This window comes from Hydra viridissima, unplaced genomic scaffold, assembly GCF_058129835.1.
Source record: "Hydra viridissima isolate aposymbiotic clone 2 unplaced genomic scaffold, HvirCarnegie_v1 scaffold_3, whole genome shotgun sequence".
In the NCBI taxonomy this organism is placed as follows: Eukaryota; Metazoa; Cnidaria; class Hydrozoa; order Anthoathecata; family Hydridae; genus Hydra; species Hydra viridissima.
This window is the reverse complement of record NW_028324302.1, coordinates 2,342,390-2,368,880: the sequence shown is the minus strand read 5'-3', so window position 1 is coordinate 2,368,880 and position 26,491 is coordinate 2,342,390. Positions and strand designations below refer to the sequence as shown.

Below are 26,491 nucleotides of genomic sequence, written 5' to 3'. Positions count from 1 at the left end.
GAAATAAAATTCAAATATAATGTATCGTATATTTTCTTTTTTGTTTCTAAGGGATTTTTTGGGTAATTTAGATTTTATTGGCAAAAATCAATATTTCTGGTTTTATGAAATCAAGTAAATTTAGACAAAATCATAGACACCAAATAGACAAAAAATTATGCTCTGTAGACTTATGAAGTGAAAATTATTTTTTAACTGAGCAATCTTAGGACACCATCAAAAATTTGATAGACACAACAAGGACAAAAAATTAAACATTTGTTGTGTCCATTACAACATACAGAATTGTCTATGTCTGTGTTGTAAGTCTATCCATAGACTAGTCTGGTTACTATCCTAAGCCCCATTATCTGACACGTGAAACAATACCTTGACAAGTTTATCGTCAACTTGACGTCAAAATAAGGATAATCAAAATAATGGCGTCAAAATAACGATAATCAAAATAAAGACGTCAAAAAAATGATAATCACTATAAAACAGAATGAGAACGGATGAATTTAACTCGGTAGAAGTTTGTTCCAAAAAATCATCAGATTCAACACAAAATCTGGTTTGTAGCAATGACTCTTTCCGAGTTGAACAGGCCGGGGGTACTCTTTGTTTTAAGTTTGATAGTTTTCTGTTCAGATACAAAACAGAAACCTTGCTTGAATTTAATCTGCAACGATTAACCTCCCAGATTCTCTGTGAGTATTGTATCAACAATTGTAATATGTATGTATAATTGTAATAAATATCTAAATTTTTGGGAAACCGCGTGTTAAAATAAAAAGACTTTTCTGGCAGGATTTTTTGCGTTGACTTTTGCCCTTTTTTTGGTTTGGATCCTTCTTCTTTGAATTCTTCTTAAATGGTAAAGTTTTTCTTCCATTCTTTTAAATAAGTCAAGCTGCTAGCTCATCTATTACCATTATCTCTACAGCAATCTAACCAACTATCAAGTAAGTTCTTCCTTTTTCTAACGGTTTCACAGATTCCTTTGGGCATTTTATCTTTCTTGTAATAATCACTGATTGTGTTCTTCACCAATTGCATTTATCAATAATTGCGATTAGAACATAAGCAATGTTTTCAACAATTCTAAGTGGTTTTAGGTTGCGTGAGTTTTTTCGTATTTTAGTAGTTTTTATAAAGTTGTTATAAGGAAAAAGTTTAAAACTAACGTTAGAAACAAAGTAAACTAAAAACTTATTGACATATTTATAGGAATTAATGATAAAAAGTAATAATTATTCACATAAAAAGAACGCATAAACTATTTCGAGAGTATCTCGATTATATTTTGACGTAATCAGAAACAAGAAGCTGTTGCCAAAAGCGGCATTTCCATTTCAATATTTTCCAACGCTTGAGATGACAAGTGAAAAGCAATTGGTTTCATCAAATTGCCTTTTGAAGATGACGAGAATGTGCTTTCGGCTCTGCTTGAGTATCAACGTTGTATTTACTTACACAACTTTCAAATTTACTCAAAGGATCACACTTTTCCAATCTTTAATATGATTTATTTTTAAAGCGCTTTTTGTCTTTTGAGTTGATAAATTAAAATCCAGCTACATATTGCGCCCTATGAGTCCGATGTTACGGTGAACCCAGAATATCAAAACGGAAGATGCGAAACTCGAAAACGCTTTGTGTGCTTTCGTTACCTCGACACGGTTGCACACAGGATTTGTTTTGAGAGAAATCCAACATCATCATGAAGTTTGTCAATGGCTGATTTTTTTGAGGTCAATGTCCCCCCGTTTACCTTATTTAATTTCGCGTAGAAAATGTAATTCGTGAGGTATGTGTTAATAAAGTTACAAGCATTATAACTGGATAATGCATCAAACACGAGAGCTGCATGGAATATTATTGAAAAAAAAGTATCTAAAAATATTTTGTAACAGCTGCACACGCTGCACATGGAATCAATCTTTTAGTAAATGATATTTACCTTCTTCTTGAATTTGTGGATATGAAAAAAAAACCGGAGAAACAGAAAAAAAATGCTTTAATTTTAATTTAATTTTTTTTTCGTTAATTTGTTGAACTTGTAAAATGTTTAAAAATTTCGTAAAACTAAAAAGTTTTACTGAACAAGAAAAGAATTTGAAGAAAATACGAGAAAATATCAAATGCAGTTTTAACGCGGTAGTATAACCATCATACGCCAGTTGCCCGTAAACTTGAAAACAAATTAGTTCATTAGAATTTAATCAACTCAGGTGCCTTTCTTACGCATATCTCTCTCCAGAAAAAAAATTAGGTGCCTTCTCACGTATATCTCTATCCACAAAAAAATCAGAACAAATAAACATTTAACAAGACGAATGTTTTTTGGAAGATTGATTGCCGAAGCTTTAGTAACATTTGTGGTCTACAGAATTTTAAGCTTACATCAGCATTATTAACTTCTGCTGATACTTTATCATCAATTGAAAAAATCCTATTAGATATTTTTTTTACTAAATTTATTACTGCTACCTTAAATGTTATTGAAAATATATCATCATCCAACTCTTTTCGGAAAGAACTTTGATTATCTATGTATCTTAGTAAAGCAGTATAATGATAAATAATCATTTTTCCATTTATGAGCAATTCTTTAAATTAGAGCATTCTTAAGATCTTTGCTAAATAATCTTCTTGAAAATTAAATCTTTTAACAAAAAATTTTAATGTGTCTTCAGCTGTCAATAAAGCACTCCCCCCTCCACAAACAATTTCGGGACCATTCGGTTTTGAAAATGATTTGCGGAACAATTTACGAGAGTACAAATGGTTCTAGACTTTTTTGCTAAAGTTTCAATTAATTTAAGTCTTTCATCAGACACTAATAGTTTTTCTAATCCGAAACCTACAAGAGACTTAGTAACTGCTTTTTCAACCATAATAATCCTTTGAATCCTTGATTCAAGCAATTCTTGATCCCAACATTCCAGCGAGTTTTCAAATCCAAATTATTGCCAGCACAAATTAGATTTTAGAATAAGGTTTTAGATTTAAGTTCTGATTTTAAAGGAAAAACTTTTAAAACTTTTAAAAACTACTGATCGAATCAAAACCAAAACCTGACGAAGAAGCTAAAGAAGCTGAAGAAGAAGTTTAGGAACTTGCTCAATTCATTTTCATTCCAATTATCATCACTGAAAATGTCAAAACTTTCATGGGAATCATCATCAAAACATTTGTTATTAAAAGGGGATAAAAAGTTGCTGAATAAATGCTGGCCTCCAACTCTTAGAATACTCTCAAGATAAAAGGAAGAAACTGGCTGATATCAGGTTTTAACACTTGTTCATATTTTTAGAGTAGTTCTGTACCTACGATTGCTAAGTAGTAGCCTCCATTTTTAGCTAGACTCTTTATTTTTTTTAATATATAAAATTAAGATTAATTTTATTTTATAGAATTAAATGTAGAATTAAAATTAAAACGCAGCATACTAAAAAACGTACATGTTTAAGATCATACACAACCTCTATCAACTCCCATAACACTCATTTTCACAACATCGTTCAACATTTGAACACGTAATAAAGTTTGAACTCCTAAATCTGTAAAATGGTTGCCTCTTAACTTTACATGCTGTAATATTTTGTTAGTATAAAAATTTCTTGGTTCAAAACACTGTAGTCATAAAGCTCATTTCTCGTAAGTGTTAGAGATTGCAAACACTTTTTAGGTTCTAAAAAATCTCTAATCATTTTCCCAGCTTCATCTGTGCTATCCCCACTAACAATCCAGTTTCTATCAAGGTTTTGCTCTTTTAAACTGGTATTTGCTTGAAGTGTATTAAATAAAGATATGGCCTCTGAATTATGGATAGCAGTCCATGATAAATTGATTGATACTAAATGATTTTGGTTTAAAATAGAGCACGCTTTAGACATTCTGTTTTTCTTCATAAGTGCAACCAAAGATATGAATATAGGTATTATAACAGCCAAAGCTATTTCACCACCATATGTTCCCATATTAACATTATGAAGGTTAAGAGTAATAATAGATGAATTATGCATTTATAAATCTATTACGTTATGAAAATAAGATTTCTGAGCTCGCATCTAAATTCTTAATGTTTGTATTGGACGACTAGGCACCAGTTACATCTTTTATTCTAATAGAATACTCCTTGTCATCATCAACCATTTTTTTAGTTTTTACACCTGCTTTATCCACCTCTTCAATTGCAATCTGGGGTAGGTTTAAGTGATTGTAGCTTAATTTGCATAATTAGCATAATTAGCTTAATTTTAGTTAAAAATGGGTTGTTTTCTCCTAAAACTTGTTCAAAATTTGCTCTAATTATTTTTTCTCCAACAGTCATAGGTTGCTTGTTATATTCTTTTATCTGCTTCAATTCCGATTATGCCATAGTTATATTTTAAGTTGAAGTGATAGCTAAGGTGTGTTCCCGGAAATTTCCTTCCCAGGAATTTCCAGTAAAAGGTAACGGAAAACTCATGAAAAATCAAAGTTGAAACCTCCCGGCAATCTGAGAATTAGGGAGATTCTACAATCAAACTCATTCCGATCGAAAATCGTAAAAACAATGAATTTTTTTGGAGCATACAAAATTGGGGCAAACCCGATGATTCCAAATTGAAAAAATATTAGCGGATTCCCTCAAAACCAAAAGAGATTATCCAATAAGTATATTGTTTTTACATTTTGTTTTGTTTACATTATGACAGTTGTGTAAATTTTCAACTTACCCTGATATGTAATAGAATTTATTCCATGCTTAGTTGTCTGTTTTTGTGGCATGGTTAAGTTGTTAAAAGTGGGTTATCATAGGTTATGCCCACATGTTGTTCTACTATTAAAGTAGTTATGAAGTCTGGAACGAAGGAGACCGTGTTGTTGATTGTAATGAACAATTTAGAACTGGATTAAATCATAGAAACGAAGAACTTTGAATGTAAGATACAGGATGTCAGTAGGGAAGTTTCTTAGGCAGAAATGAACTATTCGTATTGCTCTATTTTGAAGCGAAACAATTTTAGAAAGACAGACGGTTTTAGATTGTCCCCAAACTTGGCATGCATATAGTAAATGTGAACCAAAATTTGAGTGATATATAGATAGAAATGTTTTAAAATTAACGTAGTGTAAAATTTTTGCTAAAACGCCACTGGAACGGTTTAATTTGAGAGTAAGGTCATTTCTGTGTGTTTTAAATGAAAGTTTCTCATCTATCATAACACCAAGATAAGTTATATTACAAGACATAGGCAGCTTTCGGCCACTTATTCTAAAGTTCAAGTATTTTGGAAGATTCTTGTTAGTTTTTTTAGAAAAGTTAGTATATTGTATCTTAAATATTACTATTTTGTTTTTTTAGCATTCAATGAGATTTTATTTGCTCGGAGACATTGAACAAGACTGGCCATATCCTCATTAATATATTTATTTAGTTCTTGAGAAAGTTTGGCATTAATTGAAGATTTGTATCATCAGCAAAATGATACATATTTGAATGTTTGATAGAAAGATTAAGATCATTGATGTAAATAGTAAAGAGAAGAGGAATAAATCTTTTATGAACCTTTCTCTGCATCCAGCCAGCACAGTCTTACAATGAAAAATATGTTAAGACATATCACTAAGACAATTATAAATCATAGAATTTCCAATAAAAAAATTATTTTTTCTAAGTTATAACAAAGACAGGCACGTAGCAGCAATCAAACAGTTATTTTAAAGTAATGAAATTACTATGTCATGTTAAATAATTTTCAACACACTAAATAAAAGTTATCTCTTATTGTTATTGTTGCCTGTCTGTATTGACCCTATACATAATGCCATTTCCACACTTAGTATATTATATTTAATGTGCTTTTAGTATTTTTTATCCTAACAAAAGTGGTAAGAGGGAGGGGGGGTCAAAAGCTAACTGTACTGGATGAGATTGTTCTTGAAGTTGTCGTCAAGACTAGTCTTGCTCAAAGGACTCCAGCTCCCTAATGATGCTACTGTCATGTTGAAAGATGCTTTGCCAACAACAACCCAATCTGTTTCAATCAACAATGAAAACACTATATATTATATATTATATAATTTCAACTTTTTAAAATAATTTTTAGTTATGGATCTGGGAAACTTTTTTATATTTTGGCTCAGAATGAATTATCCAAGAAAGATGTAAACTTAAATAGTTCAATAGAATGTAGAACAACAAGTTTCTAGAATCAAATCCTAAGTTTTTATAGTAAAATTCATTGTGTTCTACTGCAATGTAAAGAAATCTGAATAAAATTATATGCAAAGCAGTTTCTTTCATTATTTGTAACACTAAACTTAACAGTCTCTTAGCTTTCAAATAACAACTATTGATTGAGACTGAAATGTTGGAGATTGGATTGGATTTCTGATTTTATTTTCAAAACAATAAACTGTTAGTTGGGAGAAGTTAGCTCAAATTTTCAGATTTACGATTTCCGCTACACAAAGTTCGCATAAATTTTTATTGGGTTTTTACGTGTAGACTGGCAGAAATTACGAAATAATGTTTGTAGTAGTAATACGTACACTTCAGCGGATTTCAGATGAAATTATCGTGAATTCCGATCGGAATGAGTTTGATTGTAGAATCCTCCGGGGAAATAGTGATTTCCCGGGAAAATAGTGATATCTCGGGAAGTAATCTCCCCGAACCCGGGAAAGACTTTTCAATTTTCTCGCAAAGTTTTTTGAAACTTCACAGCTTTTTTCAGGGAAACCAAAAGTGTTGCTTGAGTGTTTTTGTAAACCTTTTAATTTCGGAACAAATTTTTATCGCAACGACTAGAAAGCGCCTTCTAGTGTAAAAACTTTGTGGTTTGGAGCCATTTTGATCTCCAGAAAAAATTCAAAGCATTATGTAGGTATTGTACCAATTTATTATTATGCAAACGGCGGGAGTAATTATGACTCTCTTAAGGTAGCCAAATGCCTCGTCATCTAATTAGTGATGCGCATGAATGAATTAACGAGATTCCCACTGTCCCTATCAACTATCTAGCGAAACCACAGCCAAGGGAACGGGCTTGGCAAAATCAGCAGAGAAAGAAGACCCTGTTGAGCTTGACTCTAGTCTGACTCTGTAAAGACTTGAAAAGACGTTTAGAAAAAATGCGTATTATTTTTTCGCAGAAAATATATGAAGATGAGCCACCAAATAAAAAAACATATTCAATTAAATTCGGATTCTATGATAAAGAAAATATCATTAAGTGGAAGGTTGCTTCGTTTTGCAGCTGTAGATGGAATTTTTGCAAGAGGAATCACGAAATTGGATCAAGTTCGTGATTTGCTTTGAGAAAAAAAGCTCCTTTCTCCCTAAAGCTCAAACATGCTCTTATGATACTTTTACATATTTGTTATAAGGAAACGAAAAGAATTTTGAATGGAGGAGTCATTGATCTTGGATTAGAGAGAATGAAAGGTTCGTTTAAATAAAATGATTGTCATAAATTTCTTAATGTGCTTGAAAAATGGAAAAAATGGGCAAGGCCTCGCCTGCTAAATATCAATCTTGTATTGATCATGCAATCCATTTAGCAGTAGTAGATGTAACTTATAAAAACCAAGATGATAATAATAATCAAAATGTTTAAATTTTGTTGCATGTTCAAGAGTTTAACGATATTTTGCAACTATGTGTTACAGGAGTTAAAAGAAATTGTATGTTATTTTAAATATGTGTGGTTTGATATTAGTGTTGATTTGGTGTTGCATTTATTTTTAAAAGTGTTCGGCTAAAAATGTGCGCTACTGCTTAGCTCTAAAGTTTGTAGGATCAGCATTTATTCAGCAACTTCTTATCTCCCTAAAGCTCTCATGTACAAACACATTTACGGAATATTTCTGAAGCTAAAGTTTTAATCATAGCATTAAGTCATAGCAGGTCTACAAAGTGGCTAATGAAAAATCTATTTTTAAAGGAAAGATTTTAGAAAAAATTAACAAAATTGTCCTCTATAACCCTTGTAAGTTACTTACTCCACAGCTTTACGTTATGTAAATGTTGATAACACCCTTAAGGCGCACATCTATATTGAGTTTCGTTGATGCTACGCTCAAAGTTTAAATCATTCATTTATATGGCAAATTTTTTTACATTAAAATTCTCCAAACACTAATCATTACGTTTAGATAACATTTTTTACATGAAAATATTAGTTTTTTATAATTTACTTAGTTTTATATCAAAAATTGAGTGATAAAGATGAAGATTATAGGAGTGAGGGATTTAGCAAAAAGACGGAACGAAACAAAACAGGGAGTATATCAAAAACTAAAACAGGATCGCTCTTTTCATAAACGAATAGAAATGTATTATAGTGGGACATTGGTGTTTTAAGATTGTGATGTCATTAGTAATGAGGCTATCAAAAAAGAACTACTCGATGCAAATTTAAAGAAATAAAGTTAAACGTTTAAGAAATCTAATTATTGAAAAAACTTTTAGTATTTCTTGTACTTCTTAAATAATTCAAATAATGAGAGCAGCGCCTGATAGTTTAGCTTTTCATCAAAAGTAGCTAATGATAAACCAAATTTCGTGTACGCAATATTGTTGATTTTTTCCTCTTTATCAGCTGTCGTTTCCGTAGGAACAACTTTGGCTACATCCTTCCCTCTTCTAGAAATAAAAACTTCTTCTCCAACCATAACTTAACTTTTGTCAAGTTATGGCTGGATAAGAAGTTTTGCAGCAATAACTCTTCCTGAAGAGTTATTGCTGCAAACGTTGAACAAGCGGGAGGTTTGACAGTTTTCTGTTCAGATAAAGAACAAGAAACCTTGTTCGAATGAAAGTTGTAGCTAACTGTTTTTCAGTGATTAAATTATCCAGGTTCTCTGTGAGTGTTGAGATGAGTCAAAAGGGTGAGTGTTTTAACATATATTTGGGAAACAACGTGTTACTACTAAAGTATTTTTCTGGCAGGATTTTTTGCATTGACTTTTGTTCTTTCTTTGGTTCGGACACTGAATACTTTTTAAAAGGTCAAGTTTTACTTTCTATCTTACAAATGAGTCACGTTACTCTTGTATTACCATTAAAAGTACAACAATCCAATCAATTATCAAGTAGATCCTTCCTTTTTTCTAAGGGTTTAACAGATTCCTTTGGGTATTTTATCCTTGTAACAATCACTGATTATGTTCTTCATCAATTTTATCTATCAATAACTGTGATCTGAACATATTCAACGTTTTCAACAATTCTAAGTGGTTTTTGGCCACAGATAAAACATCTTTTTTCTAAACTCTCAAAGCGCTAGTGCACTGTTGGGCACTTTTAAGTGTAGCTGTTAATATCCACAGATTATAAATCTTAAGGTTGATATTTTCATAGTAACAAAAGTATTTTTACTTTGAGAGGCATTAACAGGTTCGGTCACTGGATAGTTTTCTAAAAACTGGTTTTTGGTTGGGTGAGTTTTTTCGTATTTTAGTAGTTTTTATAAAGTTGTTATAAGGAAAAAGTTTAAAACTAACGTTAGAAACAAAGTAAACTAAAAACTTATTGACATATTTATAGGAATTAATGATAAAAAGTAATAATTATTCACATAAAAAGAACGCATAAACTATTTCGAGAGTATCTCGATTATATTTTGACGTAATCAGAAACAAGAAGCTGTTGCCAAAAGCGGCATTTCGCTCTCAACATTTTCCAACACTTGCAATGACAAGTGAAAAGCAATTGGTTTCATCAGATTGCCTTTTGAAGATGCCGAAAATATGCTTTCAGCTCCGCTTCAGCTGCAACGTTGTATTTACTTACACAACGTTCAAATTTACTCAAAGGATCACACTTTTCCAATCTTTAATATGATTTATTTTTAAAGCGCTTTTTGTCTTTGCCAACTGATGACTTTTTATTCGGCGAGTTGATAAATAAAAATCCAGCTACATGTTGCACCTTATGAACCCGATTTTAGGGTGAACCCAGAATATCAAAACGGAAGATGCGAAACACGAAAACGCTTTGTGTGCTTTCGTTACCTCGATACGGTTGCACACGGGATTTGTTTGGAGAGAAATCCAAGATCATCATGAAGTTTCTCAATTGCTGATTTTTTTGAAGTCAACGTCCCCCCGACACCAGTAAGAAGTTCTTCAACAATCTAATAGGAAATCAAATGATAAAAGGAAAAAAAAGGAAAAATGAAATTTACACTTCTCGTGAAAAAGATTTTTTTTGTCATCTTATCAAAATATATCTTTTTTCTGCATCTTAGTTAAGCATTCTTCAGATCAAGTACTGCTGTTTAAAAAAAGTAATGCTTTTTAGCACTTTTAGTTTAAGTGTTACTTTATAAATAGACCTATTTTCAGTAAAATTGAAGAAGAAAGATTTGTCTTTCTTACTTTTGTGGCTGATTCAAAAGTAGCAGATGTCAGCGTTTTAGACACATGTTTTGATTGAGCAGCGTATCTTCTGCTTGCAGCAATCGTTGCCATCTTCATATTTTCTAAGAACTTTTGTATATCCATTTGTTTATCAGTATTGATAACATCAGAGAAGGATTTTCGTAACATGCGAAGTGTTTCTCGGTCTTGAGTTGCTATCTGTTGCTCAACGTTGCGAATCCACTTTGAAGTTCCTGAAAATTAAAAATTTCTCTTCAATACTTCAACAAAATAATAAACAATAAAATCTAGAAAGTCTTGGTCTAAACTCTTTTTCTTACAAACAAAAAAACTCGTTTTACTAGAATCAGCGGAAGATCAAAGAGAAACGAGAGGACATTATAATAAAAGCCCTTACAACATATCAGCTAACGAATAAAAAGCAGAATCTATCTTAAAAATATCATTATTGAATTGAACAATGCGGCAAAGATGGCCTTGAAAAAATTTGATAGTGTTTTGAAAAGGAAAAAATAAAATTATAAATAAAATAATAAAAATCATACTCATTGTTTCAACACAAAATTTTTGTCTGAACAGACAAAAATTTAAAGAATATACTAACTACAACTCGGTATATGTTAGATTACATGTATGATTACAACATGTAAGATTACATTACAAAATGTAAGATTACATTACAAAAAACAGCCTGAGCGGAACATTTTCAATTTCATAGAAACGTAAACAGACTTCTCCTTATACAAGCATAGAAATAGAAAACAGAAAAACATTTGATAACTTGAAAAAATGAGACTTATTTGAGGGAGGCCAGTGTAAAAACCTACTTGACTATAACAAAGTAAAAAACTTTTCTATAATAAAAAAGACAAAAAACTTTGCATAGTTAAAGAAGGCTGCATAGAACAAAATACCAACATGAAATTTTGTTATTTGAGCTTCAAAAAGAAAAAAAAGAGAAGATTTTTGAATGAGAAGTAAAAATATAAATGACGAGATGTAAAAAATCATCAAAAAAAATTTGAATTATCACAAGAATTTTTTTTTATAAATTTTGTCTGAAAAAGTAAAACATTTTAATGATCCTTTCAAAAAAATTGATGGTACTTTATCTGCTGTTGTTAGTGAATTTGTAATTCACTAGAGTGCTTAGCTGTCATAAGTTTAATTTGTAGCAAAAACCATGACTACTATGAAAATCATTCAGTCAATAACCTTCAATTCATTAATTTAATCCACTATTTCCTAAAGTTAAAAAAATAATAAAAAAATATTTTTTTTTAAAGTGTATTCCTGTTCAAATGTTCATGATCGACTCAAAAAAAATGAAAATTTTGTAAAAACTTGCCATTTTTAAGCTTGTAAACAAAGAACAATGCATCCGCAATTTTTTCTTCACCGATGTTGTCTCGCTTACCTTAGTTAAAAGATAAATAAAACAGTTAATTATACTTATAATAGAAGAGACAGCATTTCTCAAACTTTCTAAACTAAAAAAAATTTTTTTTTTTTTTTAAAACTTAAAAGTGAACTTATGCTGTTTAATCCCTAATTTATGCTAATTATTTATACTAATTTTTTTAACTCTTAATCTCTAACAAATTTATGCATCTTTGATTATAATTGCATAATACAGTTGTTAAACATTAATTTGACTCATTAACCTACAGTTGTGTATGATGTTCCTCTCTATTTGATTTATATTGGCAATTGAACTTTTCACTTCAGTAGCAAAGCGGTCTTTCAAGCTTTTCAACTTCACCAGCAATGAATTAACTGTTTGAGAAACAATTGCATAATTTGAGACTAATCCCCTTGTTTTGGAGCATTTATCAGGATCATTGATATCTTCAGGAGTATCCGGGTAAACATAAATGTCTAAAATAAATTATAGCTAGTACCTCTTTTTGCTGACATTCTTTTTAACTTTAAAATACTATAAAAAATTCCACTTTTTCATTCATACGATACACTAAAACAATAGTAGGTAACAAAGGTTGACACATTTTATAGTTTACCTGATCCTAAAACACTATCTTTTGCTTCTATCTTCTCGTCATTTTTGTAAGGTGTAAATGGAGAGTCATCTTGTGAAAATGACCATGGAGAGTCATATTCAAATGCATCCAAGGTCAAATCATCACGAATGGTTAATAATGGTGACTTGGTATATAGTTGTTTACGTATGTATTCAGGGTCACGTAAAACTTCTGATAAAAAGACAGCCTAAACAAAATAAACAAGATTTGTTTTCAGTTAGTTAAGCTTTTTGCCTATTTTTTATAAAGAAATTGACCCAACATGCCAGTTAATTAATTATAACTCTTACAGCTTTAAAAATCTTTTTAAAAATTTTTTTACTTACACTTTAAACAGTGATAATCCAAGTAATAACTCAATAAAACAAAATTTTATATTTTATTTATAAACATTTTCAAAAAATATTTATGTTAACGCAAACACTTAATTTGAATAGGGTTTGTTAGTTGAACATAAATCATACATTTTTGCTTGGAGAATCTTCTCCTGGGTGATCTTCCTCAGGAGTTTCAATCATTCCTTCTAAATCCTGTTCTTGCGTTTCTAATTCTTTCACAAACTTTTTAAGTTCTTCCTTCTTCAGGATTACTTCATCAAAGCCTAGTAATGCTTCATGAATATCACCTTTAATTAAAAGAAAAGTTGATTTTGCCCAAATTTTTAAAGAGGAAAATAAATTGTAGAGAAATGTAATTCTAATTTATGGAGTTACAATAAAAAGCGATTCAAATGCAACAGTTCAAATCTTATTAAAATCCATTTTTTCAAAGTTGATAATATATTAACTTTGAAAAAAGGATTTGAATTTCAACTTTTGTAATGAACCTTTATTTAAAAATGTTTGGGAACTGCAGTAGAGTCATTTTAACAGCGTAAAAATTTCTTAGTATTAACAAACCTCAAATTTTATTTTGAAAAAACTTCCACAACTCATCGATCAAACTTATGGAAAAAACTTTAAAACCTCTCACATTAAGCTTTATTTTTGGAGAAAATTTTATTATCATTAAACAAACATTTAATATAAAATCTAGTTAAAAACATTTCAACTTTTTTTGAGCACGTTAAACTTGATGTGAGAGTTTTTAAATTTTTTTCCAAGAAATCATCATATTTTTCATTTGTTAAAAAGTGTGCTAGTATTAGAAAAACATTTCTTTTAATCCATAACTAACTAACTTTTAATCAACTACTTTTTTGTGTAGTTGAAAGTTGGGCTCAGGTAAATTTTTTGTGAAGTTGACAGCTGAGCTTAGATATGTTTTAAATAAAAATGTTTTGTAGATCATGCCTTGATAATTAATGTACTTTTTATTACATTATTTTTGTAATCACTTTAAAAAAATGTTGTCAGGATAAAAACTGCTGTTTTACTTAGCTTTGAATTCTACAGATGTCATTGGTTCATCATTAACTTTTGATTAAACAAACAGAAAAAGTTTAACAAATGAAAATTCATCTCCTCGTTGGACTTTTAATGTAAGGAAACATAACTTACTCTTAATAACTCCTATTCCTGGAAAAAGTTGTTCAGCAATTGCTACAGCGATGTTTTTTTCAAAACTTGCATCCAGTCTTATGAAGAAAAGAAAATTAAAAAATCATTAAAAGTAAATAAGCACCAAGAAATTTTCTTCAAAATAGGTACACATATGCAAAACACATCCTACTTTGCAAAAATATCCATAGTCAATCGCTTCCGTTGACCAAGAGTAGCATCAACAGTTAATGTAAAGTATGTTGACACTGCTTTATTTAGTGGCATATCAAAGCATATGTCATGGATTTCAATAATATTTGCCTTTGAAAAGTTAGCTACTGCTTCCATAGCTTCTTTACCAGCACCAGTAACTTTTTGGACTTGTTGAGCAACCAATACGGTAGAATTAATCAGATCTTTGGCTTTCTCAACAAATTGTTTAGTATTATCCAATATTTTATTAATAATGGACATTGAGTTAAGAAGAACCTATAGAAATTGAAACTGAAATAATAGTAAAAACTGAAACTAACTCATAAAAGATTTGACTTGCAATTTTATTGATGGTATCTCGATGACACTAACCTCCTCTATCACTTTTTTTTTATTTGCTTCTACTTCTTTATACACTTGCTTTCCTTTGCAGTTGGCAAGACATGCAACATCGTGTATTTTTCGTTTACAGGGCTCCCATTCAGGGCTAGAAATCCATCTACTTCGCATCTTTTTCCAATGCTCATTTATCGAAGGGCCACCAATACAAACTAATTAAAATAATTTTTAGTTTACCATTTCAAGTTGTAAACAAAACAAAAACAAAATATTGAAAAGTCACCTTTCTTGCATTGCTTCACACATTGAGTTTCCATTAATTCAGCAATTAGATCAAGTTCCAATGATCTCCTTTCTACAGCTTCTTGATATGCTTTTAATTTAGAAGACCATTTTACAAACTTTGCATGTGCTTGGTTATAGAGAAACACTGAAAAAGAATGTTTTTCACTTCTCATATCAGTCATTAACATCTTTCTAATACTAGAAATAGTAGAAACTTAGTTTTATCAATTACTTTAATGTTAAAACAGTTGGTAAAACTAAAGCTTTCAAAACTATACCAAAAGTAAAAGTGTGACATTTAAATTTTATATCATAAACAATACCAAACAACAAATTTTAAAAATTTTAAATTCATTTTAACATATTTAAGTAAAACACTTTAAATATTTTTACTTATACATTTCGATAAAAAATCTAACGGTTTTTAGATAAATATTTATATAAACTATATAAATATATAACAACCAGAATCAGCAATTCTTTCTTCACTCTCTTTTAGTGCTTTTGCAGTTTCATCCGCTACATTAGATATTGTTTCAGCTGACTCAGCATTTACATCTGCAACGCTTGATAAAAAGCAAGAAGAAACCTAAAAATTATTCATCAGCTTGAAAAAAGTTTTAGGAAATTTTTATAGTATGCAAGAGAAAGCATTGTGACTCAGTGTGTAAGTAAAATGTAACAGATTAAAAACAACAAACCTAATAAAAATTAAAAATGCAATAGACACAACAAATATTTTAGTGGCAATGTCCAGAGTAGGATCAAACTTTAATTCAAATATTATTATTGTCATTGTAAGAAACTTACTTGAAACACTGATGCAACTAAGTCGCCATTTTCATATGGAGCAAAGACAGTTATATTTGCCATAATTAAGTTGAAAAGTTTTCCGTATAATAAAAATTCTATCCCTTTATCATTGATTTGCATGTTGACATTTGCACCCACTCCAAGGAGTTCAATATAGCTTTTAATTTCTACATTGAACTAAAAAAAATTCCTCTTAACATTTAGAAGCCAGCTTGTATGATTGATAAAATTTATGTAGTAAAAAAATATGATTGATAAAATTTATGTAGTAAAAAAAATATAATTGGTCAAATTTATGTTGTAAAAAAAGTATGATCGATCAAATTTCTGTAGCAAAAAAGATATCATTGGTCAAATTTATGCAGTAAAAAAATATGATTGATCAAATTTATGTGGTAAAAAAAGTATGATCGATCAAATTTCTGTAGCAAAAAAGATATCATTGGTCAAATTTATGCAGTAAAAAAATATGATTGGTCAAATTTTTAAAAGATAAGCTATTTATCACATTACATAGAAAGGGTTCATAGAAACATACTTAGATACATCTTACTCCCCCTCCCCCCCCTTTCCCCTCCAGAACAATATCATTCTATTTATATATAGATGAAATATTTAACATACCATTTGATTGTTCAATGTAATTAATAATTTTCCTCCATTTTCTTGATCAACTTGACTCTTTTGTAAATAAACTAGGTCTTGACCAATTAACATTGGTGGCATGTTTGCAGAAAATCTGACTTCATCAGCAGTGACATTTATGAAACAGATCAAGTTCATGGACAAAATGTTTAATTTGCCATAAAAAATTAAACCTGAACCAGATGTAAGATCCATATTTAAATGGTTGATATGTTTATCTAAAAAAATCAAGTGTAAAGATGTTTACTAAACATGACAAGGAATCTTCTTTTTTTTTCTATAATCAAATCACATAAAGACTGTTGAATTATCTTTAAAAGGTTGCCATGAAAACCATAATACTAAGATTGAAAAGTAAACCTATCATTTGATTGGTACTTGGCTATATAAATTACAAAATGAATACTTTTCACATTTGTAGTGTAACCAAATTTTAGTCCATCTGGAAACTTGGCATCTTTAATAACTTTAAACAAAATAACTTCTTGAAGAAATGCTCTTGCAAAGTCCACCATAGTTACTGAATCAATTTGTCCATAAAAGTAATCATCAAAATGATTCACTGGTTGAAAACTGATAATAGCATCACTAACAATATTTTTCTGCAAATCAATCTCATTGTTTATAAATTTCCCAATATGCATTGATGCTTTCAAATCTGAAATATTATTTTAAAAATGATTACAAGCTAAAAAATTACATAAAAGCAATTTCTAGCATTTAAATACTTTAAAAAAGTTACAGAATCAACTGAAATTTTACTACACAAATTCTTAGTACTTTTAACTAATAACTCAACACCAACAGTTAATCTCAAGAACAAGCAGTTAATCTCAAGAACGAGAACAGAGGCTCCCAACAATTTTTTTTTAAAACATCTTTTGGCAAAAAATGAGAGGTGAACACAGTAAAAGTAATTCAAACGTAAGTGATTTATTGCATTAAACAATACTGGGATAAATATTTATTTTGATTTGCTGAAAGATATTTAAATATCTCTAAGGTAAATGTCCATAATATATAATCTTACACAGTTTATTAATCATAATATCAGAATGTAATGCTGCAGTCATTATAACATTACTAAATGCAATAAAAGGAAAACCAAATGGATGCTTCCAACTATCTGCCAAGTGTAATGTTATGATTAACTCTCCAGTTGATCCCATACTAATCAAACCTTGAAAAAAAAAAATGAGACAAAATTCAAAAAGGAGGGATTTTTCATAAACATTTTTAAATATATATAAAATTTCCTATGGATGTAATTTTTAATTAACTTTCAATAATTTGTTTTTATCTTGCTCATTTATTTTAAACTGTTTTAAAATTTTTCCACTAAAATTATTACTTTGTAAAGTGATTTTAATCATCGTGTAATAAGTATTTTAAGATTTATTAGGAAAGAAACTTAAAAAAAAAATCTCACAAAATTATCATATACACAATATGGTGGAATCATACATAGTTATAAAAAATTAAACATACTTACGCTATTGTCATTTTTATTTAAATCTGTTAAAACCCTTATTATTGTATGCATAATGCATTAAAAATGGTTTCAATTTGCTGAAAAATTAAAATTTGTGTTACTGGTTGTGTATTTATTTAGATATTCCTAGTAATAAATCTTGTTAGGTAAAATTTAGATTTTTGAATTTCACATTAAGGTTTTTCAGATAAAATAAAAAATAAAGTTCAATTTTTTAATTGAAATAAAATCAGAATTTTTTTAAATATAAAAAAAATATTTAGGTAAAAACCTTCAAAAATCAATGAAGGATCTTTTATTCCGATGATACCAACAATAGTAATTTCAGACTTCTCTTCAACTTTTATCAAAAATCTTGCTTGTGTCAGCAAAATGTTTTTGCCAATCTCAATTCCTTTTCCTCTATAAGGAGCTCTTAGAACTAGTCCTGCTTTAGAGATGTCACCTTCTATGAACAGCTTTGTGCCACGGAGCATTTTTTCTTTAGCAAACTCACATATCCTTTCTCCATGACAATTACCTGGTATAACGACTGAGGAGGAAAATGTAACTCCTAAAAAAATATTTTCATAAACATGTTATTTTTTTCTAACAGTTATATCATCCAGCTTCAACTGAAATTTTTTATTTTTAAAATTAAACTTGTATTTATTTAGAAATCCAAGTTGTTCTTAAACATTATTTCTTTTATTATAGGAGCATTGAACCATCACTGAAAATTCAGAGCAACAGACATTATTTGTAATTTTGTTTTTGGCAGATAAATAAGTGAATTTCTTGACGTTTTTATACCATCAAAACAGTTTTTGTTTTACTTTACTTTAATTTACAAATCTATGTATTGTATATAGTCATCATACCATGTATATTTAGCAATTTGACTGTAAGGAATGCCAAAAAAATTGTAAATTGACAGAAGGTGCAGAGAAAAAGTTCTATTTAGTACTCTTTTTTTTTTTAAAAAGAAGTGTGTAAATAGAGTTTTTTTAACTAAAAATTTTAATATTTTATAAAAAATATATAAGGTGTGTTTCTAGGAGATTAATATTTTCATCATTTTAACGGAACATTTTTTGACCCATTCTAAGCAGCTCAAAGTTTTGACTATATACACCTAAATATATACACCTATATATCCAGTGTATATATTTACAATAGCTATATGCTCAATGCTTGCCTAACAACTTGCAAAAAATTAAATGTACAGCTATTGAAAGTGTAAACACAAAATTAAATATACAGCTATTGTAAGTAAATACTTGCAAGAGCTGTACATTTAATTTTCCCTTATCAGTATACACATAGATAATTGAAGCAAAAGTGCAATTAAAATCTGTTATAACTTTTTGACTGCCTATCAAAATCATGTTTACAATGTAACCTATACTTTTATGTTAGAATGAAAATGCAACAAACCTTTTTTTATAAAAACTTTGTTTTTAAACTCTGGTGTAATGAATGTAATTCCTTTCATATCTTCAGTATTGGAAACCATCAATGCTAAAAAGTATTTTAAAATTAATCTCTTTACTGTGTTATCTTAAGTTACCTTTTAAAGTTAATGTTATCTTAAGACCAAGATGAACTCCAAACTATCTTTTAAGACTTCAAACAGTGAAAGTAACTAAATAAGTCCTGACTTGTCAAATTTTACAAAAAAAATTTCATAGTTACTTACAAGTCAGGTTACATGGTGTACTAGGTTACTAGGTGTATTAAAAATGAATACATTTGTAAAACTTTTTAAATCATTAATTAAAAAAAAAACTCAAAGTTCTAAAACTCAATTTAAACAAGGAATATAACATACTGGCAGATAGCTTGCTGAGCCATTTCACTTGGTTTAAATCTTTTTGATAACATCTTTGAATAAAATCATCCATTTGAAACTCATTTAAAGCTAGTCCAAATATCATTTTCCTTGCTCCATTAGAATCCAGAACATAACCTTCAAACTTTGATGAGTTGTAGTTAAAAAACTGTGGAGTTCCAACAAAACTATAAAAAACTTTTTTTACTTATTTGGAATTTCCATAAAAATCAAAATAATATAATACTATATATATTGGCTTAGCAACTTTTTTCAAGATTTTGAGTACAACTACCAAAAAAAAACTAACTAAAAAAGTTTATAAAAAAAATTTCCAATAATTATATAAAAAAATCACTTTTTGAAGCAATAAAAAACTTACTGCAGTTTCATATCCTCATTGAAATCTGCATCAATTCTTACATCTAATAAGTCATAATTTAAGAATTCAATCTGGCCAATTGTTGATTCAACGACTTGTTTTGCACCAAAGTTTGTGGCTAATTGTTTGGTTGTTATTTTATCAATTTTCCCTAATTTACGATTGATATACAATTTATTATAAATAATATATTGTAATAAATACAAATAAAATAATTTGAGAGCAAGTAATTATTAGCTGCAATTTTGTTAAAAAAAAACAACTTCTTGTTTACGTATAATAAGAAATAAACATAACTTTAAACCTAAGATTAGGTCTTTACATACCTAAAAATATGTAATGATCGTTTTTTTTTTCAAGTGAAACATCCATATATGTTCCTGCAATTTTTTTTCGTGCATGCATTTCAAACTTCCAACTTTCATTTCGCTTACGAGTAATCTCAAACTCTGAATTCCTCACTGACATTAAATCTTTTCCCATGATTAGCTCATCTGGTGCTAAGCATATTACATCAATATCTTTTGTTGTAATATCAACAACAAATTTTTTAATCAGCACTTCAGGAGGTACTTGAAACACTTTTGAAAAAAGAGTGACTGGTACTTTGGGGATTAACACATTAGTAACACTAGCCAGGTCAAAAAATAGTTTTTCAGGAAATTTGAGAGAGCAAAGAACATCATTAAGAAATACTTGAAGAAAAATTTTCCTAGGCTCTTTTATTCTTTGAGTGATTTTATCAGATGGTAAATGCAATATCAATTTGGCGCCTTTTGATATGTTTTTTTCTGCAGAAACATATTTTCCCAACAACATGTTAATATTTTCATCTCTTAAGTTGTTTAAATCTTCATTGGAAAGCTCTAATACAAGATCTGTTACCACACCTCTCAAAATTGGGAAATTTTCAAGACTTTTTCCGGTAACTATTGAAATAACAGAATTTGGTTTGATGTTGCTTATGCTAGCAAGCAAAGCTACCCCAGTAGGAGAATCAACTGGTTTTTGAACTGCAACAAAGATCAATATTGTTCCTAGAACAGCAAGGTGAATGTCTCCTCTAAGTACAGCTTCAAAACTTCCATCTACCCCAATATACCCAGTTATAACTGGGTCATGCAAATTTACATCTGTAAAAATATGTGTGTCTACAGGAGATTTTTTATCCAGGAGCGCTTTGTTAGATAGAGTTTGGTAAAAATCAAGTGCAGTTATTGTAGATATTCTGATAGAAAATTGCGCCTCAAGTGAATTTTTTTTTTTATTCAAAGATATTGGTGCTGTATGTTTTCCTATAATTACATTTCCAGTTACTTCAATTGAAAATTTTTCAAAATCTGGTGAACCTGAGACTTCTTTATCATTGAATGATGTTAAAACTTTCCCATCAAAGATCTAGAGCCAAATTGTATTTAATATATATACATTAAATAAAAACTTTATTTTTAATAAACTTGTGCAAAAGTTCCACTACAAACCTTTAGCTTCCCATTGATGACATCAAAACCTTCTTTTGCTGTGCTTTCAATATCTATTTCACCTAAGCACCGATCCAAAATGAAACGATCAACTTGCAGAATTCTCATCGGTATAAAGTCCTGAGAGATATTTTTTATGTTTGTTTCTCTATAAAATAACTGAAAAAACTTGGGCACAGTTAATCCTTGACAACTGGATTGTTTTGGCAGAAAAGTAGTTTTACAATCATCTTTAGCTACTTCAAAAATACAGCCTAAAGCTTCAAACTGTGTACCTGTCTTTATATCATCGGTCATTAAGGATGAAATCTTATCTGGTAATGCTGCAATTGAATCTGAAAAATTATTTTATTATATGTGAATATATAGAATAGAACTTACAAATATATATTAAGTCTATTTTTTAGTACCAATATGATTTCTTTCTATTCCTAATTTAAACTAAAATTTGATTTTTATTTGACATATTTGTTATCAGATGACCGGTACTTCATTTAAGTATTAGTCATCTGATAACAAGCAACGTACGTTTACTTTGTGACTGATACAAAAATCATAGAGCTCAGAGGCACATTCCTTGGTTTTTTTTTACTTTTTATACTTTAAACTATAATACATACTAGTTGTTACTGATTCTTCATCATTTGCATAAACTTTTCTTTAACTAAAAAACTCTTTAAAAAACTTATCAACCAATGTATAAGATTTATACTTAATATTTAAAACAACTTAAAGAGCAACTTTTTTTTCTAACATAGAACATTTTTTCAAATCTATAAGAACCAAAAACAAGAAGCCAAAATCATAGCCATAAACATTTGTTTAACAGTTTAAATCTTTTAATTTCTTTTTTTGTCATTAGAGTTGGCGAATATAAAAAATTAAAAAAAAAATAATAAATATATATAAAATATAAATGATTTTTTAAAGTTTTATTTATTAGAACTTAATCATGTGTTTGTGCTTATGTATTTTTATCATATTATAAAGAGAACCAAAAAAGATGCAATATTAAAATATCATTGTACAATATCAGTACTAAGTGTTTCTTTAGTGATAAGTGATGCATCAGAAGATACATAGATGTCTCAGAAGACACAATTTGTCAATTGAATTGTCAGAGAGAGTCAACCTGAGCTTTGTGGAAAAAAGGTTAAATGTACATTTTGTTGTACAAATAATAATAAAAAAGATACAGTACATTTTGCTTAAGATCAAGTTAAGGATATTGTGTGCAAAGAAATCATCAAAAGTTTCTAAAAGAATTAGTTTATAAACCTTTTGAATAGAGCACTCTCTTTTTAAAACTATTGAATAAATTTTTAAAGAAAAAACTTTCAGCTCATTTATTTTTTTAAACTTTGCTTTTTTTTTAAAAAGATTATAAAGTTTATTGTGTCTTTTTTTTTTGAGGAGAGTTTTTTTTATACCTTTAAGTCTTGTTTGAGAATAAAATATTCTCTTATATGTCATAAAACCTGCCATGTACTTTTGAATTCACAGTGGACACTTTTTTTGATATTAAAATCTTCTATAATTTTTTTGACATTAAAAGAGTTTTCTTTTTAATATTTCATTTCACATTCAATATTTTTAAGTTAAATAATTTTTCTTAAAATAATTCCATAAAAACTTTTCTTATGTTAAACCAAGATATATACCAATGATGACCAACTCATTTTCTTGTATATCTTTATTTGAATCTACTGTATTTTCAAACAACAAGATAAATTTTTTAATGAAAATTAGATGGAAAACGTGTAAATTAAAATATATAAAGTAAAATATGTAAAAGCTGAAACTTGAAAACATTATTCTAGGCCAACTTTATAGCATTAAAATTTTTGTATGTTATTAATAATAATATTAATTAATATATTAAAGTTTAAAAATATGGCAGCTCAAGTAAGGTTTATGATGAAATCAATATTTCAGCTTTGGATTCAGAGCTCTCTCATTTAGAAGCTTTTAATAATTTTAAAAAATTTTCAATGTCATTTTATAAATATTATTTGAAAACTTTATTTATCAATGCATTGTGATTATTTACCTATAAAAAGCTCAAGCAAATAATTCTGTAAAAGCACATTAAACTTCTTTATAATTTAATGTGTCTCATACAAGTACAGTTTGTGTTAATGATTTTTTTTTTCTCATTGTAATTCATTTATTCATTTTTGTTTTTTTTATTATCATTTTTGTTATTGTTATTACTGTTATTTCTATTGTTGTATTCTGAAGCATTATGTCTGTATTATTGATTTTGAGCCATTACTATACAAATTTTAAGAAATAGTCTTAAAGTTATTTTTAAAAAGTGAAATGAAAAATATAAAACAACTAAATTAAAAAACAATAACATAAAAAACCTCTTTTTAGATTAAGTTTCTTTAATTGATTGTGTTTGTCTTCATTACTTGCCATCACCAATGCAGCCAAGAAAAATAAAGCCAAACAAAATAGAACTAACCACCATTTTCCCTTCATGCTATAGTATATAAGTACACATAAAAAAGACATACCCATTGTCATTTATATAAAGTTAAATTACAAATACTATTCATTTCAATAATATTTTATATTTATTAATCACTAAAAATTATTTATTTGAAAAACTTAATCATTGGGATTAAGAATTTTAATTCTTTCTATTTTAAAACTGAAATTTTAAAATAGAAAGAATTACAATTTTCACCATGAAAAAATACAAAATACATTTAGCATCATTAACCTTACTAATTTTTATAGCAACCATCTCTCAGCACTGTCCCTGAATTTTTCAGTTATGAAGTACTCTAATTTTTCTTATGCAACAACCAGCTTGTAAAATTCTGGCTTTAATATTGCATATTTATATGACTCGTATAGATAACAGCAAATGGTTTATTCCCTAAGTAGACTTTCATACTCAGTTCATAATGTTAAATGATCGAGGAGCCAAATTTTTTTACATAGCTTATTAATCAACATTCTTTTTGTAATAAAATCTGATAGCATCAAATCAGATGGTAGAGCAGCCTTTCATGCTATCAACATTTTGCTGTTTTGACATTTTTGTCCAGATATTTTTCGTACTGTTTACCATATTATTTATACTATAAGCTCATTACCAAGCTATTTCTAAAATTGTAAAAATCGCAAAAATTGAGAACAGATGTTATAGGAGCACGAATATTTAAGAGTAAATCATAGTTTGAGGAGTGATAGAAATATAGCGTATCAAGTCGATTTCAAAATTAAAAAGTTAAATAGATAAATAAAAAAAATCAAGTATTGTTGTACCTGAATTTGAGAAGTTAAATAAGAAAATGAAAATAGAAGAATATAAAAAGTTCAAAAATGTCATATGGTATGGAACAAAACAATTGTGATCACGGCAGCTATATAGTTATCTTTCTTAATCAATTTCATCACCACCAATTTAGCTAAATGAAAACAATTAGATCCGTCTGGTGATGCAATAAAATTAGTTTGTTACACTACCAAAATGTAAACATAAGAATGATCATTTAAATGAGGACGGCTCGTCGTTGTGGAATATGTAAAACGTTGTATGATAGTTTTTAGTACTTTAGAAACGAACGGGAAATCAGAGAAAAGGAATTGCTTGTTCTAAAATGTGCTGATCTTCAAAAGATATAAATGAATGAGTTGCTGCCAAACCCATTGAGACTCTTTGAAAGAATTGAAACATCGACGTCGAAAAATGAGATATTTTTTGACATGCTGACATTTATTGTTTCAGCCTGGAATGTCAAAAAAAAAACATATCGTGTTAAGTTAACGAAATCTTTTCTTGACTAGTTCACCAAGTTTGGGTAAGCTGGTGTAGAAAATACGGCAGCCAGAAGTTGTTTTAAAAAAGAGGAAACAATTCATACAAGATATTAGACACAAAGTAAGGAATAGAGAATTTCATAGCATTTTATACCGGTAGTATCTCACCATCAAAATACCGCATTCAAAAAAAACGCACGATACGAAAAACTACACATTTATGTCACTTAATGTGACGCACTTAAAGTGGCAGTTTGCGCCATAATGGTAGACAATAGAAATGTTTAAGCAATTATTACCTTGTATGTTTGTACCATTTAGAAAGCCATGAGCAGGTTATTATTTTTTGATTTACTTCTTAGAATAAAAAGTATTGTCGTATTTTAATTTAGCTTTTTATTGGTCTTAATTCCGAAAGCACAACAAAGATCATACCCAAACTTCATTTTTTTTGAATTAAAATCTTGATTAAGATTGGTTTCTATCATAAACTTTTATATTTAACTTCAAAAGGTGTTTTATGAAAACAGCGTTATGAGTTACGATGAGAATGTTTTGCATGACTGCAAACTTTGTAATGGCGATAGAAAATTATTTAAAAAAAAGCAAAAAAAAATTACGCAAAGTAAATTTTCATACTCTTTTTAGATCCGACATTACCCCTCTAACCATCATGTAAATACAGATGATTGCAATTGAAAATGCGTTCAACTACAATTAAATTTACAATGGACGATAATGTAAATAAAGTTCTTTTGAGGAGAAATAAGAGCTATTTACCAATGCGTATAAAATAAAAAATGATTACTCTAGCATTGGTCAGTAAAACCATTCTTTTTGAAGAAATGAACAGGTGGAAACCAGTTGAAAAAAAAAACTTTTATCTTGCCTAATAAACGGCTGGTAAATGACATTTGACTGCATTTTGCACGGCAAAATTCGCAAACAAAAAATTTTTTTAGTTTTTCTAAAAAATGTTTGTCTATTATATGAATTCGTTTTTTACTTTTGTAAAGTTCTAACTCAATTTTTATCAATTTTTTTTTAAAAGCTGATTAAAAATTTACCACCTTTCTTTAACTTTCCCCTTCCTTAATATAAAATGGCCTAAAGGATTCGAGAACTTACGATTTTGCAGACTCTTTTTACTAAGTCTGGGTAATTGAAAGACAGAATATACAACCTTGTTGATGTTTAATCAATTAACCACGTAGTATTTCGTTTGTGGTAAAGCAATTAGACTGTAGCAGAATATTCGTCAGCTGATGAAGAACGATCGCGAAATTTAATGAAGGCAAGTAAAACGTGATGTGCCGAATTTACATTAGATGTTCTGAGTATTGCTTGAATTTAGACCTGTGGAAATGAAGACTGT

The 26,491-nt window shown here is 28.8% G+C and overlaps 1 protein-coding gene across 4 annotated transcripts; it reads right to left on the bottom strand.

Moving 5' to 3' along the window:
- Positions 1-1,162: 1,162 nt before the first annotated feature.
- On the bottom strand, positions 1,163-25,549 carry LOC145201419 (uncharacterized). Of its 4 annotated transcripts, XM_090081744.1 has the most exons (24): positions 25,416-25,549; positions 23,709-23,827; positions 21,340-21,674; positions 20,185-21,256; positions 19,859-20,009; positions 19,477-19,664; positions 19,083-19,166; positions 17,938-18,219; positions 17,205-17,354; positions 16,581-16,832; positions 16,154-16,392; positions 15,527-15,706; positions 15,182-15,305; positions 14,715-14,861; positions 14,465-14,643; positions 14,070-14,368; positions 13,898-13,974; positions 12,863-13,023; positions 12,378-12,585; positions 12,028-12,237; positions 11,708-11,776; positions 10,357-10,592; positions 9,991-10,112; positions 1,163-1,652 (listed from the first exon to the last, which is right to left on the bottom strand). In XM_090081744.1, the coding sequence occupies exons 2-24, from the start codon at positions 23,824-23,826 to the stop codon at positions 1,649-1,651; spliced, it is 4,887 nt and encodes a 1,628-aa protein (XP_089937870.1). In that variant the 5' UTR covers position 23,827; positions 25,416-25,549; the 3' UTR covers positions 1,163-1,648. The 4 variants fall into 4 exon arrangements, with proteins under 4 accessions (XP_089937870.1, XP_089937866.1, XP_089937868.1 ...); XM_090081740.1 differs by lacking the exon at positions 1,163-1,652 and having other exon boundaries at positions 9,477-10,112; XM_090081742.1 differs by lacking the exons at positions 1,163-1,652; positions 25,416-25,549 and adding an exon at positions 24,076-24,483 and having other exon boundaries at positions 9,477-10,112.
- Between the last annotated feature and the right edge of the window lie 942 nt (positions 25,550-26,491).

Bases quoted from the DNA above. Each gene is read 5' to 3' on its own strand.
- LOC145201419 (XM_090081744.1), bottom strand. From the start codon at position 23,826: ATGAAGGGAAAATGGTGGTTAGTTCTATTTTGTTTGGCTTTATTTTTC. The intron at 13,024-13,897 runs GTAAGTTATGTT...TTTTAATTAAAG, and splicing joins AGGAATAGGAGTTATTAAGA to GTGATATTCATGAAGCATTA. The intron at 12,238-12,377 runs GTAAACTATAAA...AATTTATTTTAG, and splicing joins AGATAGTGTTTTAGGATCAG to ACATTTATGTTTACCCGGAT.